This window comes from Neopsephotus bourkii, unplaced genomic scaffold, assembly GCF_033783945.1.
Source record: "Neopsephotus bourkii isolate Nb327-2 ecotype Australia unplaced genomic scaffold, CSIRO-AGI_Nbou_v1 NB_598, whole genome shotgun sequence".
Classification (NCBI taxonomy): Eukaryota; Metazoa; Chordata; class Aves; order Psittaciformes; family Psittacidae; genus Neopsephotus; species Neopsephotus bourkii.
In genome coordinates, this window is record NW_026901098.1 from 201,354 (window position 1) to 215,380 (window position 14,027).

Genomic DNA, 14,027 nt, shown 5'->3' on the forward strand with positions numbered 1-14,027 from the left:
TTTTGTAAGTTTATTGATCACCTTTATGTAGTTCATTAAAGCCTGGAACAGCACAATACTTGCTGGAGAAGCTAATTTTCCTCCTTGTCAGATTGTTACTTGTTACCTCTGCAGGTTGCAGTTTTCTGAAAGCTTCAGAACTGAACAGTACGACTTTATGGATCTAACTGGAAGTATGGACACAATCATCACAGTTCTCAACCAAGATAGCATATCAGCTTCTTGGTGATTAAGATTTGGAACGTACTGCTCCAGAGTAAGCACTGTAGCTATAATAGAGAGCGTGGATATAGGATAGTAGGTTATACGGTGCCTGTAGCTGTTTCTGGTTTTCCGGCATGTGTATTTGCAAATCAAAGGTAAGTGCTACTGGGGTTCAGAACTGAACACTGATAGCTCTGTTTCGTAGGGGGAACAATTCTACTGTTTATTTTGCGGTAATATTAAAAAAAGAGCATCAGAAACCTCTTCCAAATTAAAGATAAGCCTATTTTTTTTTCTTGATTTTTTTGCAATGTACGCGTTGGAACTACTGGTCTGTGTTGTTTCTTTCCTGGTTACTTTTCCTGCTACCCCTGAGAAACAGAGTATGAACTTGTGATATAAATAAACAGGGACATTCTTCATCCAGTGAAATTAACACTGCTCACTAAAACCACTGTGTGCATATAGTTGCAAAGACAGGCTCAAATTGGCTTGTGCCATTTTCTACAGGCTCAGAAGAACTGTGGTCAGACACTCTGGAGGAGGATTTGCGCAGAGGAGAATAGAATAGTAAGAAACTGGTGATTGTGGATGTACTGTTGTGTTTCAGGAAAGATTAAAGTGGGAAGTTCTGACCTAATTGCAGCTAGGAGACACACAAGTAACTGAACATGGAGCTGAAACTGCCTTAGTGTGGTGTCAGATTTATAAGCTTAAAAAAGTTTTGTTTTGTTTTTAGACTGTGAAGTCAGATTCCGTTAGTTGGTAGAGTGGTGGAAAATTCTCATCCCTATGTTATAAGACTGTATTTCACAAAACAAGTACTGCTGTGAAATGCTGAGTATTGCTGGTAGGTGAAGGGATGGTACCATATAGAGGACTGCAAAGCTCTATAGATGGAAACAACACCTCCTATTGCAATGTCCCCTTGGATGTTTCTGTCTGCACTTTCAGCAAGAGTTTCTTGCTGCCTTCGAGGAAGGGAGATTGAAACCAGCCTCTCCCATTTCAGGTGTCACTTGCAGCCCTTTTCCTGGATGGTCTGTAGGTGCTTGTGGCAGGGCAGGATGCAGCTTGCTGCCTGGTCGTCTGCACAGCTGAAGGACTACATGGATCCGTAGCCTGTGCATTTCTGTAACTTGCTGGTAAAAGTCAGTATTAACAAAAACCATTGACTTCCTGAAGTGACAGTCTTGAAACATGTTTATATATCACCTTACTTTACTTGCTTTTTATTTTCTTAATCAGGAATGATTCAGTATATCTCCTTTCTTGCTCAGTTGAGTTCCACATGGTTTTTGAGACATTAAAGAAAAGCCATGTCTTACCAGTTCACATCAGCAGCCCACGGATCGGGATGTACATTGGAAAATTGATTTTGAAAATTCTGCCACTCCAATTTATTGCTTATGTTGCTGTCTGCAGTATTTTGTGCAAAATAAGCACCTAAATTAAGTTACAGAGGGTATCAAGTTTACAGTACTTCATGTGCTTAGCTGACATGTTTGTAAAGAAGGTTGGTGGGGAAATTAAGTGGAGAATGTACATTATTTGGCACAGTCTGATGGTCCCGCTTGCATTCAACTCATATTTGCCCTGTCAAAATTTTATCTCCTACATTTTAGCAGTTGGCCTAGTGAAGAAGTTTTCTGTTTAGTATCCTCACCAGAGAACTTTTCCCCCCACTGTCTTTGACTACAAGACTAGACTCTTCAGCTGCTGCCAAACACCATTCCTTTAGGGCTGAAAAGGCATTTGATATTAAGGACTTGCAGAATTTCCTCTAGATCTGTAGAACTTGAGTAAGCACTTCCAGACAACAGTCTGTGATTAAAACAAAACACATTCTTCTTTATGAAAGAAGAGTTAATTTTCTGTGAAATACTAAGATTAGCTTTTTTTGCAGAATCGTGATACGTCTCATACAGTGTAATAGTGTTTTTTGTTCTCACTAATTTGTGAAATGCTTGTTTAGATATTACGGGTGTGTGCCTGTGTTCTTGGTAAGCACTTAATAAACTAGATTGATATTTTTGGCAAAGGCTGCATTGTGTAGAATAAATTAAACCTGAAATAACAGTCGTTTCAGATAATTTTTCTGAAAGTGTAATTGCATATTTTTTTTTCCTACTGGCTGCTGAAATGGGTTTCCCAATAATGTTTTATTATTCTGTTTTACTTCAACAATACATATATAGTAGTTTTGCTTCCATTCCACTGACAGGCCTACAGCCTCCAGTGGTAATTCTTTACCAGCAATTTTTTATAATTGTAATAATTATGAACTTTGTGAAATGTAGTGGAAATATTTTTTGAAGTATATATGCTATAAATAAAATCACAGTTCTCTTTTTCCACCACAAAAGAATGCAGATGGAAATTAAAAAAACCAAAAGAAGATTCTGAACTCCTTGTGTATTAGGACATTTCTAATTATTTATATTTTTGGAGTTAATTTGGTTCTGATTTCTCTTTTAGCTCCCATTTGTACTAAGAATTCAGACATATGCTAAAATACTTATCAAGGCACTTAAATACATTTCTATATTTTATTGTATGCTTATGTCCTATTTTAGCTGTGTGTGGGAAGGGTTAATTGAAATAAACCCCTGTGTTGCCATTTTCAGAGGGATTTAGGAGTCTAATGGTGCAGCACCTGCTCCCCTTTTGAGTACAGCTGGTAGCTGTGGTGGTATCCCAAGGACCAGCTTTCCTGAGCCCTCTTGAGGGGTTGTGTTACCTCATGGTTCCTGAGATGTAGCCTTGCCCGGAGGGTTATCTTTGAACATTTTTCATCATGCATTATAGGCACTTACGAACTTAAGGTTCAGGTTTTAGGCATAGTTAGGCAATTAAGTACCATTTAACCATTGGCTTTGTTCAAAAAGATTTTTTGGCCGCATCAAGTACCTAAGCTGTTGATTTTCTGTTGTATCACTGCATTAATGCCAAGGGACTGTTAGCTGATATGGGTCTTTGTTCGTTTAGTGAGATCAGATTCTGGCACAGTGATTTTTATTATTGTCTATGTGCATAACTAAACTAAAAAAAGTTAATAATATTGTAGTTAATAAATATTTAATCTTTCTCTGTTTTAAAAATGATGTCACATAAGTGGCTGTAAAAAGATGTCAAAACTGTTAAAACAGTGTCTTTTGTAGGTGTCTCCCAAAGGATGAAAACAACATACACTGCTTTCGATAAGTAAAAAGTTGACTCCAGCCAGAGCCTGCTCTGCCTGCCTGTCCCTCATCTTTTCTGGGTCCATGCTGGTGTGTTTTAAAGCAAAACCAAACACTTCCTGTGTTCAGGGAAAGAAGTAATAGAAGTGTCGGTGTTTGTTAACATACTTGACAAACTATGGCAGCAAAAGCTATCCTTTTTATATTTTGGCATGAACAATGGCCCTTTTATTGGGCCATTAATGCTATTTCAGAGCATCATGCTGTATCCACAGGCAATAATTTAGCAGCTGTTTATCAGGAGCTTTCATAAAGCTTTGAATAGTATTACAACATTCAGTAACCCTAACAACAGCATTTCAGAATCTGTGCTGGTTTTAAATGGGATATCTGTGAATGTAAGTTGTTCAGGGATGCGTGACCCACATAACCTATAAATTTGATTGGAAGTTACAGTGCTGGCATAGGCTGATGGATAGCAGATTAGAGCCCTGATTAACCATGTGATTCACAAGCTGGGAATATACTGTCCTAAGAAAGATTCATTCGATGCAATCAGAATTTCAAGTGGTCAGATGAAATTCAAATGCACTGTGATCTTTATATCTGCCCCTTAAAACCCACCCCACCCCGACTCCTTCCTTGTGTTTTTCTTCTTGAGTTGCCCTGTGTAATTTATTTATTTATTTATTTATTTCATTTCCAGAGCTGAAAAATACTTCTTTGATGAATCTGTTCCTCACCCTAAAGCTGCCTGTCTGTTATTCATCAGAAAACAGGTCGCAGTTCAGTGAGCAGAAGAAAAGACTTTAATAGAAGCTGTGCCAAGGGCTGTAATGCATCATTTTAGGGCCCTAATTACATTACAATGACAAATATCAATGGTGACAACAGCAATAACCTACATCCTTTAATGACTGTGGAAAAAGGAGTTTGGGCGCTGCGCCATCAGATTAGACTTGGTTTCAAAACATAGGCCATTAGAAGTGTGTGTGTCCACAGTATTGGCCGATAACTGAAGCCCAGTGGAAAGGCCTCTAAATAAATGATGCCTCTCTAAAGCCTGGTCTCATGGGACATAGGAGGCAAATGAGATGACTGCAGAAACATCAATGTTTCTGAGGCAACTTTGGCTTTCATTGTCAGGAATTTGCTGTCTGATTTTATGAAATCACACTTTTTCCTTCTCCTGGCAATTAGTACGATCATGAAAAACCCATTGGCCTGATGTTTAAGAAAAAAGAGAAGGTCCTAAACTGATCTTTAAATCTAGGGTTTTAATAATCTGTATCAGCATAGCAGTGTGAAGTGGGCTCGTGTTTTATTTTGTGTCTTTGTACCTGATGCAGAGGAGTTTCTAAGCCCCCTCTGATGGCAGTAGGAATAGGTCTTCGAGATGTTAACCTCTGGCATCAGTACTTACACCTTCAAGTTTTAGGGTGGCATCGCAAGAAGCCCACTCTAGCTAACTCTTTGGTAAGTTCTGTGGCAAACAGTCAGCCTGGTTGCTGCGGTATTATCCTGCGCAGTTAGTTGCAGAAATCGTTGCAGTGTCAAGGCAGAGGATGCTTTGTACTTGCTATGTGAAAATGTCTGATTTAAGATATTTTTGGTACAGAATGTGTTATGTCCTTCCTGTCACTGTGCACGTACACAGTATTTTCTTTTCTTCTACTCCTTCCTGCTCCTGGTGGTCTCCAAAGGCAGGCAGTCTGTGCCCTGGTCATGCTGTGTCTCTGCAGGCCACTGCATCTCAGCTGGGCTGTTCCCTTGCTGCCCAAGTGTTGAGGGTGATAAAAATGAACTGTACTCAAAACCACTCAATTGGAGATGGTCATTACTGGGGGAAGTGAAGACCATTTTAATAAGGAAACCGTGTAAACGCCTGCTGCAGCGTACCAAGGCGTTTTCAGCTTTGTTGTGACTGGCCTACTGGGCCCTTGCCTGAGCTGAGAAATGCTGCTGGGGAATGTCTCGGCATTGTTTGAAGCTGTTTTAGCCAGCATTTTGTTCTTCTCTGTGGGTTTAGCTGGGTGCTGTCTCCTTCAGCTCCCTTTCCTGCATAACAACATGAAAGGACTCGCAGTTCTGCACTCCCGTGAGATTGTTATCAAGAAGTTTATTACAGTTGTGTAACTGTTCATGTTCAGTCACCTGCTTTCAGTTACTTGCAGCTTTTTTGGAAGATGCTTTTTAGCTTAACATTTCCCAGGCGCAGGATTTGCCGGAGGTGAATTTTTTGTGTAAACACTGAGTAGATATGTTTCAACCATTTTTGTGGCCAGAAGAGCAATAGAAGAGAGACATAATTCTTCTACTGGGGAGGAGGGAGGAAAAGAGATCAAAAGAAAAACATCATAGCTGAAATAGCTTGAAATAGCTGGGTTTGAGTACCTTAATTAAGAAGAAATGCCTCAAAGTGAGTGGAATAAAATTGTTTTTGTTGACTAAACTGTATTCAGCTGAACTAGAATTTACTGGTTTGTTGGAGAAGTCGCGTTTGGTGGAGAAGTCGCTGAAGTTTTACAGCCTGTTTTACTTAGGAGGTGAGATAAGACAGTTGTAGCAGTTCCTTTTGGCCTTAAAATCTATGGATCTACAAGCCTTTTAAAATTACACAATGAGCTCTTGCATGCCTAACTATTCTGTGATTCTGTGGTCCTGTGGCACTTTGAGCCAGATGTACTCACAGTTCCTAAGCAGTGCAGTAGAGGCATCCAGCTCACGTACCTGTGGTGGAAAAGCGGTCTGCTGAGCACAGCTATGGCACAGGCTCCCTCCAGGTGCTGCACGGGAGGTGTGTGAGATTGTGACACGCATGTTAAAGGTGGGTAGGAGGAGTTGTTTTGCAGCAGAGGAAAACATTGTGTGCCTTTTCTTTATGAAGACATCTATGTGTATTAAACGGCAGGTCAGAGGGGCTTCAGCTCAAGTCAGCATGGTGACATTTGGAAGTTTTCTCTTGATATGAGAAAGCCTTGAAGAGCGGGACGCCTGGTTTTCTCCTTAGTTTTAAGGCACTCAGGGGATTCCTTTAAGAAAAAAAAAAAAAAAAAAAGCTTTGTGGTTGAGGCCTGAAATTTGGAAATAAGTAAATTAATGGTGCTTGAACCACAGCAGTACAGTTACTTTGCAGCTGTGCATTATATTACAGTCTTCAATTCCTCAATCAAATATTGTTTCTCAAGTAATGCTGCAGCCTGTGTGGCTGAAGCTTAGGTGCACGCATCTTGTCACTCACTTCCTGTACTGCTCTGTGTACAAGCAGTTCATAAATCTCTGTGTCAACTAGTATAGTAAACAGTGTCTATTTAAAAGGGCATTAAAGTTTTACATTGTGGCATATCTGATATTATAGGCATATATAGACTTTTGAAATTAGCAGGTGATTCAGCTTTGTGGCAAAAAAGAACATATTCTCAAATACCCTTTAAGGTACCTGTGCTGCAGAATAAACAGAACAGGTGTAGTAGGTGTGTTAAAATGTGTAATTTTAACAACGTGTGGACTTGCATAAACAGTGGAGACCAGTGAGAAGATACCGGGACTTTGTAACATAGAAATTGCTATATAAATAGCATGCAGCAGTTTAGATACATTTCAGAGAAAATGAAGAAACTGTATTGCAAAGTTGTGTTAAGTCGAGTGTATCAGAGTGTGCACAAGGGGGCAGAATTAGTTTCACATGTGCCCTTACCTCTAGTGTACCATGTCTTCCAGTTAGAGAGCTGTGTAACAGTAATATTCCTCAACCCAGATCCATATTATCTGTGGTTCTGACTTTTTTGCTGCTAGTTCTGAGCCTTTCTGTTCTATAGGTACTTTTCTAAGCATTTACAATTTAAAAGCATAGCAAAAAGGCTGGAAGGGTTGCCATTGAAAGAAGGAAGCGTAAATTGCACAGGTATGTGTCTTTGTCTTGTGGTTAGAGGCTTTGCAAGAGGAAGAGCATTCTGTCTTACTGTATAATGAGGAAATTATCTTGGTTACAATTTATTGTAAGAAAGTTAGGATTTATTTTAAGAAAGTCTGTGTGACTTTAAATATTCTGTTTCTGGAGCTGTAATTTTTGTGTTATCTCTACAAATCTCATCAATCTCTGTTGAGATTTGCGGATTAAATACACAGAACAAGAATTGATCTCCAATATGAAAATAAAACAATGCGTATTATTCATTTCTGATCACCATTGCAACATGCAAGTAACCACTATTAACCTTGGGTTTAATAACAGCATAAATATGATGTAAGACTGCAGTATCTCTTTCTAAAATACATGGTAGAATGATTATCAATGTATTTGTATATTGTGTTGCTGATGTTCTCATGATACTCGGTGTTAATACTAAGTAACTGTTTTGTTTGTTCCCTTTGCTTACAGTGGCATTGCTGGAATATGAAATGATCCTTGTTTTTGTCTATTAGGAGAGAGTTTATTTCAAAACACAGTGTTAGGTATTTTATTTATTTTTTTTTGTTACATCTCCTGAAGGTTTTTTTCTTTAAATCCCTTTGATTGCATAATCAGAATTAACTTTTCTTTGTGTCAGTTCTAAGGTGTCTTTTTTAAGGAAAACTTTTTAGCTAGGAGTTACTGGCTTCCTATGTATTGTTTAGTTGGTGTCCAAATTCTTTTATTATTTAGATAGTACGTCCTGGCCAAAGGATGACTAGAGATGAAAAATAACTCCAGAGAAATGTATCATCTATGTTCACAGGTGACAATTGCATCTGAGAATTTATATAATTGAACTTCATTCTTCTTGTCACTTGCAGGCAGAAATTGTCAAGAGACTGAACGCTATATGTGCCCAAGTCATTCCCTTCCTGTCCCAAGAGGTAGGTAGTCACTTGTACTGTTGCTGATCTGAACAATTGCCTCATCGTATCTATTACAAAAGTGGGATTTTGTGTTGAGACTGTTACCTTATGAAACTTTTGGTCCTTGCAGGTGACTTTCCGCTGTGCTGTTGTCACTGTAACTTCATTATCTTTTCCAAGTCCACTGTAATATAATTTCAGTATATTTATTAAATGGAACATGTTGCAGTGTGCTTAGTTGTTTAAATATACTGATGTCATGCAGAATGCAGTTTTTATAAAAATTATGACTGTTGGTCTAAAATGTGTGATTTGTGCTACATTCCTGGCAGCAGGCATTAAAGTTTGGCAGAAACTTCTATTTTGGTGTACTGAGTAGTGATGTTCAATACAGGAAGCATACAAATGCAGCTTTTCTCCTGCCTTTTTTCTCTCTGTATCCCAGATTACTTAATTACCTTAAATCCTTTTATGTTTTCTACATATTTGGGAATATAGACAGAAGGTTGAAATTCACTGTGAGATAATTTCTCTAAGGACTAATTTTCTCCAAATTATGATTTCCTGGTATAATGTTGAGTGCATTGTAGATACTTTGAGGGACACTGGGATTTGGGGGAGTCAGTGGGAGCTAGTGAGGAAGCCTTGGAGCCACAGATACGCGTGAAATAAAATGAAAGCGTGGCTCATGAAGGAAGATCTTGCGTGCATAGCTGCTTCCCCTGCCCACTCTGTTAAGGGAAAGTGGCTAGAGACTGGGGTCTGCTGGTGCAGGCTGGCATGCATCTTTTTAATGCATGGATTCATTTCACTAGAATTAGTAGCTGAAAAGCCAAAGCTGGGAGGTGTATTTCTGTGCATTGCATTCCTGAGAACGCTCTGCAACAATTACTCCCACCTTTTCAGTTGTTCCATAAAATGCCATTGCATTTCAAGGTTGCTGCTCATCTTGCAGCAAATGAGAGGCTGTGTGCTCTGTATCAGCATTCAGTTAATGTGATGCATGTGTGCATGCACATTCATATCTCTGCATATTTGAAATGAGAATAGCGCTATCAAAACTAGAACCTGACAATGTTCATGAGTGCTGCTCTACTCTCTGCTTATAAAGATGGATTCTTGGAAACTATATGGTGTGTAATGATCTAGTTACATTGCTGGTGGATCCGAGCTCAAGTCCTGCATGGATCTGAGCTGAGTAGCTGTTGATTTTGTACTTGACTGCTACAGAATCTCCATATATCTAGTCACAGGATTTTATTTGATGTGCAGGAATAGGACAGCATATAAAAATGAGGTGTAAAGCTGATTCATACTCATGTTAAAGTGAGCACTAAACTGACATGATTTTGAAACAAAGGCAGAAGTGAGTACTTGGCAGGCAAAGCTGTAATTTTGGCAAAGACGTGGGATCAGCATTTGCACAGCAGAGAAATCTTCTCTAGAGTATGTGGTGCTGTGTTTAGAAACTATGTACCAGTATACTACTGCTACTGCATTTAGAAACTTTGTACTGGTATATTACTGCTGATACTGGTAGTGCTGTTTTCAGCCAAGTGCCGAACGAAACTTTATTACCGCACATAGGTCACACAGCTCTCCTTGCTCTGCTTCTACAAATGCAACCCATATGCTTTCTTGAGTAGGTGTTTCTTGACAATTAGACAAGCAAGAGGATTGCATGGGCTTAGAATACATTTGAAAGAAAAACAGAAGTGTTTGATTCACAGTGACCGATAGATTTTGGCCTTTGATTTTGGAAGTCCTGACCTCCACCTCCTCTACATACTCTCATAGAATCGAGAGGGGGGGAACAAAAAAGAATAGTTTTGGAACTTTGCTCTTAGTGTCATCCCATTCAGGTAAGCATGGTCTGTCTCCTTTTTTTCTGCTCCCCATGCATTGTGCTCTGCTGTCCCCGGAACTGGATCACTCTGGAGTCATTCTCCTGGAAACTGATACTGGTACATTTTAAGTCCCTGCCTTAGAGGGAGAAGGCACTGTGAAGGCTACATGTTGTACTTCATTCTTTTCTTCCACTGAGGAGAATCTCCCATGTGGTGCTCATGCAGTAACTTGTGAACTGTGAGCCAAGATCACTGTTTAACAACCTCCTGGCCATCAAGCTAGGCATGGAGAGCAATTTTAAAGTAATTCTGAACTCAGCCATTGCAGTAGCTTGTCATTAATCACTAGTTACAAGAACTATGTAAGTAGACAACTGAGGTAGTCAGATTGTAAATTTAGAAAATGGTGTTGTCCCACTTCTATCATGAGTACAGTACCACCCAGTGAGGGCTTAAGCACACCATCATCAGTGTGCCTAATGACTGCTGTTTACTTTGTTATGCTTTAGATCAGAGCTTTGAGTTAAGCAGTTTTAGATCTGGAAAAAAGACTCATACGGCTTGCGTGCTAGCGGGCATCTGCTTTTTAAATCTGTGGCCCATAAAGTTTCCTACACCTGTTTACACATGTCATTTGCCAAGTCATACAGCCTCTCTGCTGTGTGTGTTGCCTGGCATCAAAGCTCTTTGGGCTACAGAGAGGATGGAGAGGTCAAAAAATTCCCAACTTCAGCGGTTTCCCATGCATTGACAAAAGACAAAAGGGAGCACTTCCAAAGAGCCGGTGTACACATTAGTCATGTGTGGAGGCAAGGGTGCTTTTTAATTCACCTAGCAAAGGAAGGGGGGGACAATACAGCAGAGAGGGATTGAAAGAGAAAGCACAAAAAAACTTTTCATCCATCTTGACAGTGCTTCTGATCATGATAGTTTTCACACTGGGGATAGGAAGATCTTAGTAATTGTTAGATCTCTGTTAGCAGAAATAGTTCTTAAATGAGTTTATATTAGCATGTGCTTATGAAGCAAAAAAGATCTCCAGATTTGAGTAAGCTGCTAGACTTGGTTTCTAGCTAATTTGTGTCTTTTAAAAGTGAGTGTCTTAATGTAAATCTCTTTGTTTCATCATCTAGATTAATAGAGAATTGAATTGCAGCATGCTTTTGCTGTTTATCCGTTTTCCATACAGTCTAATTGTGGAATAGTGGCTGAAAAATGTGATCAGACTCCTTTGTATTGTGCCTGAGGGAAAAATGAACAAAATACAGTGGTTACATGCACTGATGGCAACATTATTGCCTCATAATAGCACCAGGTTAACTTGTCTTATTGCTTGTTAACTTTGTAAGGAATCAATGGCTTGTGATAACTCACTTAGAAGTAAGAAATCGTGGCCAAAATCGCTAGAGATCTTGAGAAAAGGATGCAATTATAATACATCATCCTACTGTGTACTAGTGTCTGCTTTATTTCAGGGGGAAATCCAGTAAAGAATTCAGGAAATCCTGCAGGCTTCAGTCAGTTTTACTGTGCTGTACATCATCTAAGCATGTATTAAAAATAAAGTCCTTAACCTGCCTACATACATCGTCAAGTGGTACCTTGTTTTTACGTAGACTCTGACTCAGTCAGGCAATAAAAAAAGAGCACCAAGAAATATAGGCATGGGGAATAAACAGGAGGAGTTAGAAGTCTGTGTGTGGTCTAACGATTATGATCTGGTGGCAATTACAGAGACATGGTGGGACAGCTCACATGACTGGAATGTGGTCATGGATGGCTATTCCTTTTTAGGAAAGATAGGTCAGCAAAGCGAGGTGGTAGATTTGCTCTTTATGTGAGAGAGCAACTAGAATGTATTGAGTTCTGTCCAGGGGCAGATAAGGAGCAAGTGGAAAGTCTATGGGTGCGAATTAAGGGACTGGCTGCTATGGGTGATACAGTTGTGGGGGTCTATTATAGACCTCCTGATCAGGACGAAGGAGTTGATGAGGCTTTCTACAGGCAACTGAAAGCAGCCTCATGACTACATGCCTTGGTCCTCATGGGGGATTTTAACTATCCCGATATTTGCTGGAAGACTCACACAGCCAATCATTCACAGTTTAGGAGGTTCCTCCAGTGCATTGATGATAATTTCTTAATGCACATGGTGGACAAACCAACTAGGAGAGGAGGGCTGCTGTATCTAGTACTCACCAACAAGGAGGGTCTGGTTGAAGTGGTGATGGTCAATGGCAGCCTTGGCTGCAGTGACCTTGAGATGGTGGAGTTTAGGATCCTGTGTGGGAGGAATAGAATACCTAGCAAGGCCACAATTCTGGATTTCCGAAGGGCCAACTTTGGCCTCTTCAATCAATTGCTAAGGGAAGTTTCATGGGAAAGGGTATTAGGTGGTAAAGGGGATTAAGATAATTGGTCAGCATTCAAGGACTACTTCTTCCAAGCTCAGGATCAAAGTGTCCCAATGGGTAGGAAGTCAAGTAAGGGAGCCAGGAGAACAGCGCATTTAAACAAGGAGCTCCTGGGCAAACTCACGTGGAAAAAGAAAATCTATGGATTATGGAAGGAGGGGCTGGCCACTTGGGAGGAATATAGGACAGTTGCTAGAGGATGTAGGGAGGCAATTAGGACAGCTAAGGCCTCCTTGGAACTTAATCTTGCAAGTTGGGTTAAGGACAATAGAAAGGGCTCTTTCAAATACATAACGGATAACACTACACAAGAGGCAATATAGGCCCACTGTTGAATGAGGTGGGTGCCCTGGAGACAGAGGATTTAAAGAAGGCAGAGGTGCTGAATGCCTTCTTTGCCTCTGTCTTAACTCCTGCAGACTCTCCCTGGGGGCCCCAGATTCCTATTGCCCCAGAGGGAGTCAGGATAAAGGAGGAGTTTGCTTTGGTGGATGAGGATTGGGTTAGGGATCAGTTAAGCAGTCTAGATGTCTATAAATCGAAGGGTCTGGATGGAATACACCCACGGGTGCTGAGGGAGCTGGTGGAGGTCATTGCTCGGCCACTCTCCATCATCTTTGGTAAGTCGTGGGAATCAGGAGAGGTGCCTGAGGATTGGAGGATGGCAAATGTCACACCAGTCTATAAGAAGGGCAAGAAGGAGGACCCGGGTAATTATAGACCAGTCAGCCTTACCTCCATCCCTGGAAAGGTGATGGAACAACTTATTCTTGACACCATCTCTAGATATATCAAGGATGAGGGGGTCATTAAGAGCAGCCAACGTGGTTTTACCAAGGGGAAGTCATGTTTGAACAACCTTATAGGCTTCTATGAGGAAGTAACTAGGTTGATGAATGATGGTAAAGTAGTAGATGTGGTTTTTCTTGATTTCAGTAAGGCATTTGATACTGTCTCCCACAGCATCCTCATAGATAACCTAAGGAAGTGTGGGCTTGATGATCAGGTAGTGAGGTGGATCAAGAGCTTTTTGAAGGGAAGAAGGCAGAGAGTTGTAGTCAATGGGGTAGAATCTAGCTGGAGGTCTGTGACTAGTGGAGTACTTCAGGGGTCGGTGCTGGGACAGTGCTGTTCAATGTTTTCATCAACGACCTGGATGAGGGAACTGAGTGTACCCTCAGCAAGTTTGCTGATGATACTAAACTGGGAGGAGTGGCTGACAAACCAGAAAGCTGTGTTGCCATTCAGCGAGACCTGGACAGGCTGGAGAGTTGGGCGGGGAGAAATTTGATGAAATTTAACAAGGGCAAGTGTAGAGTCTTGCATCTGGGGAAGAACAACCCCATGTACCACTACAGGTTAGGGGTTGACCTGCTGGAAAGTAGTAAAGGGGAAAGGGACCTGGGGATCCTGGTGGATAGGAGGATTACCATAAGCCAACAATGTGCCTTTGTGGCCATGAAGGCCAATGGCATCCTGGGGTGCATTAGAAAGGGTGTGGTTAGTAGGTCAAGAGAGGTTCTCCTCCCCCTCTATTCTGCCTTGGTGAGGCCACATCT

The 14,027-nt window shown here is 40.6% G+C and overlaps 1 protein-coding gene across 7 annotated transcripts in view; it reads left to right on the plus strand.

The window, feature by feature from the left end:
- Window positions 1–14,027, plus strand: part of LOC133211416 (transducin-like enhancer protein 4) — a 101,982-nt gene that overhangs the window by 23,266 nt on the left and 64,689 nt on the right. For 5 of the 7 annotated variants that reach the window (XM_061351773.1, XM_061351775.1, XM_061351774.1 and 2 more), the window contains one exon: window positions 8,163–8,225. The exons of the other annotated variants lie outside the window; for them this stretch is intronic. In XM_061351773.1, the coding sequence (XP_061207757.1) occupies window positions 8,163–8,225 (63 nt within the window). The remainder of the gene's footprint in view (window positions 1–8,162; window positions 8,226–14,027) is intronic. 7 annotated transcript variants of the gene reach the window in all.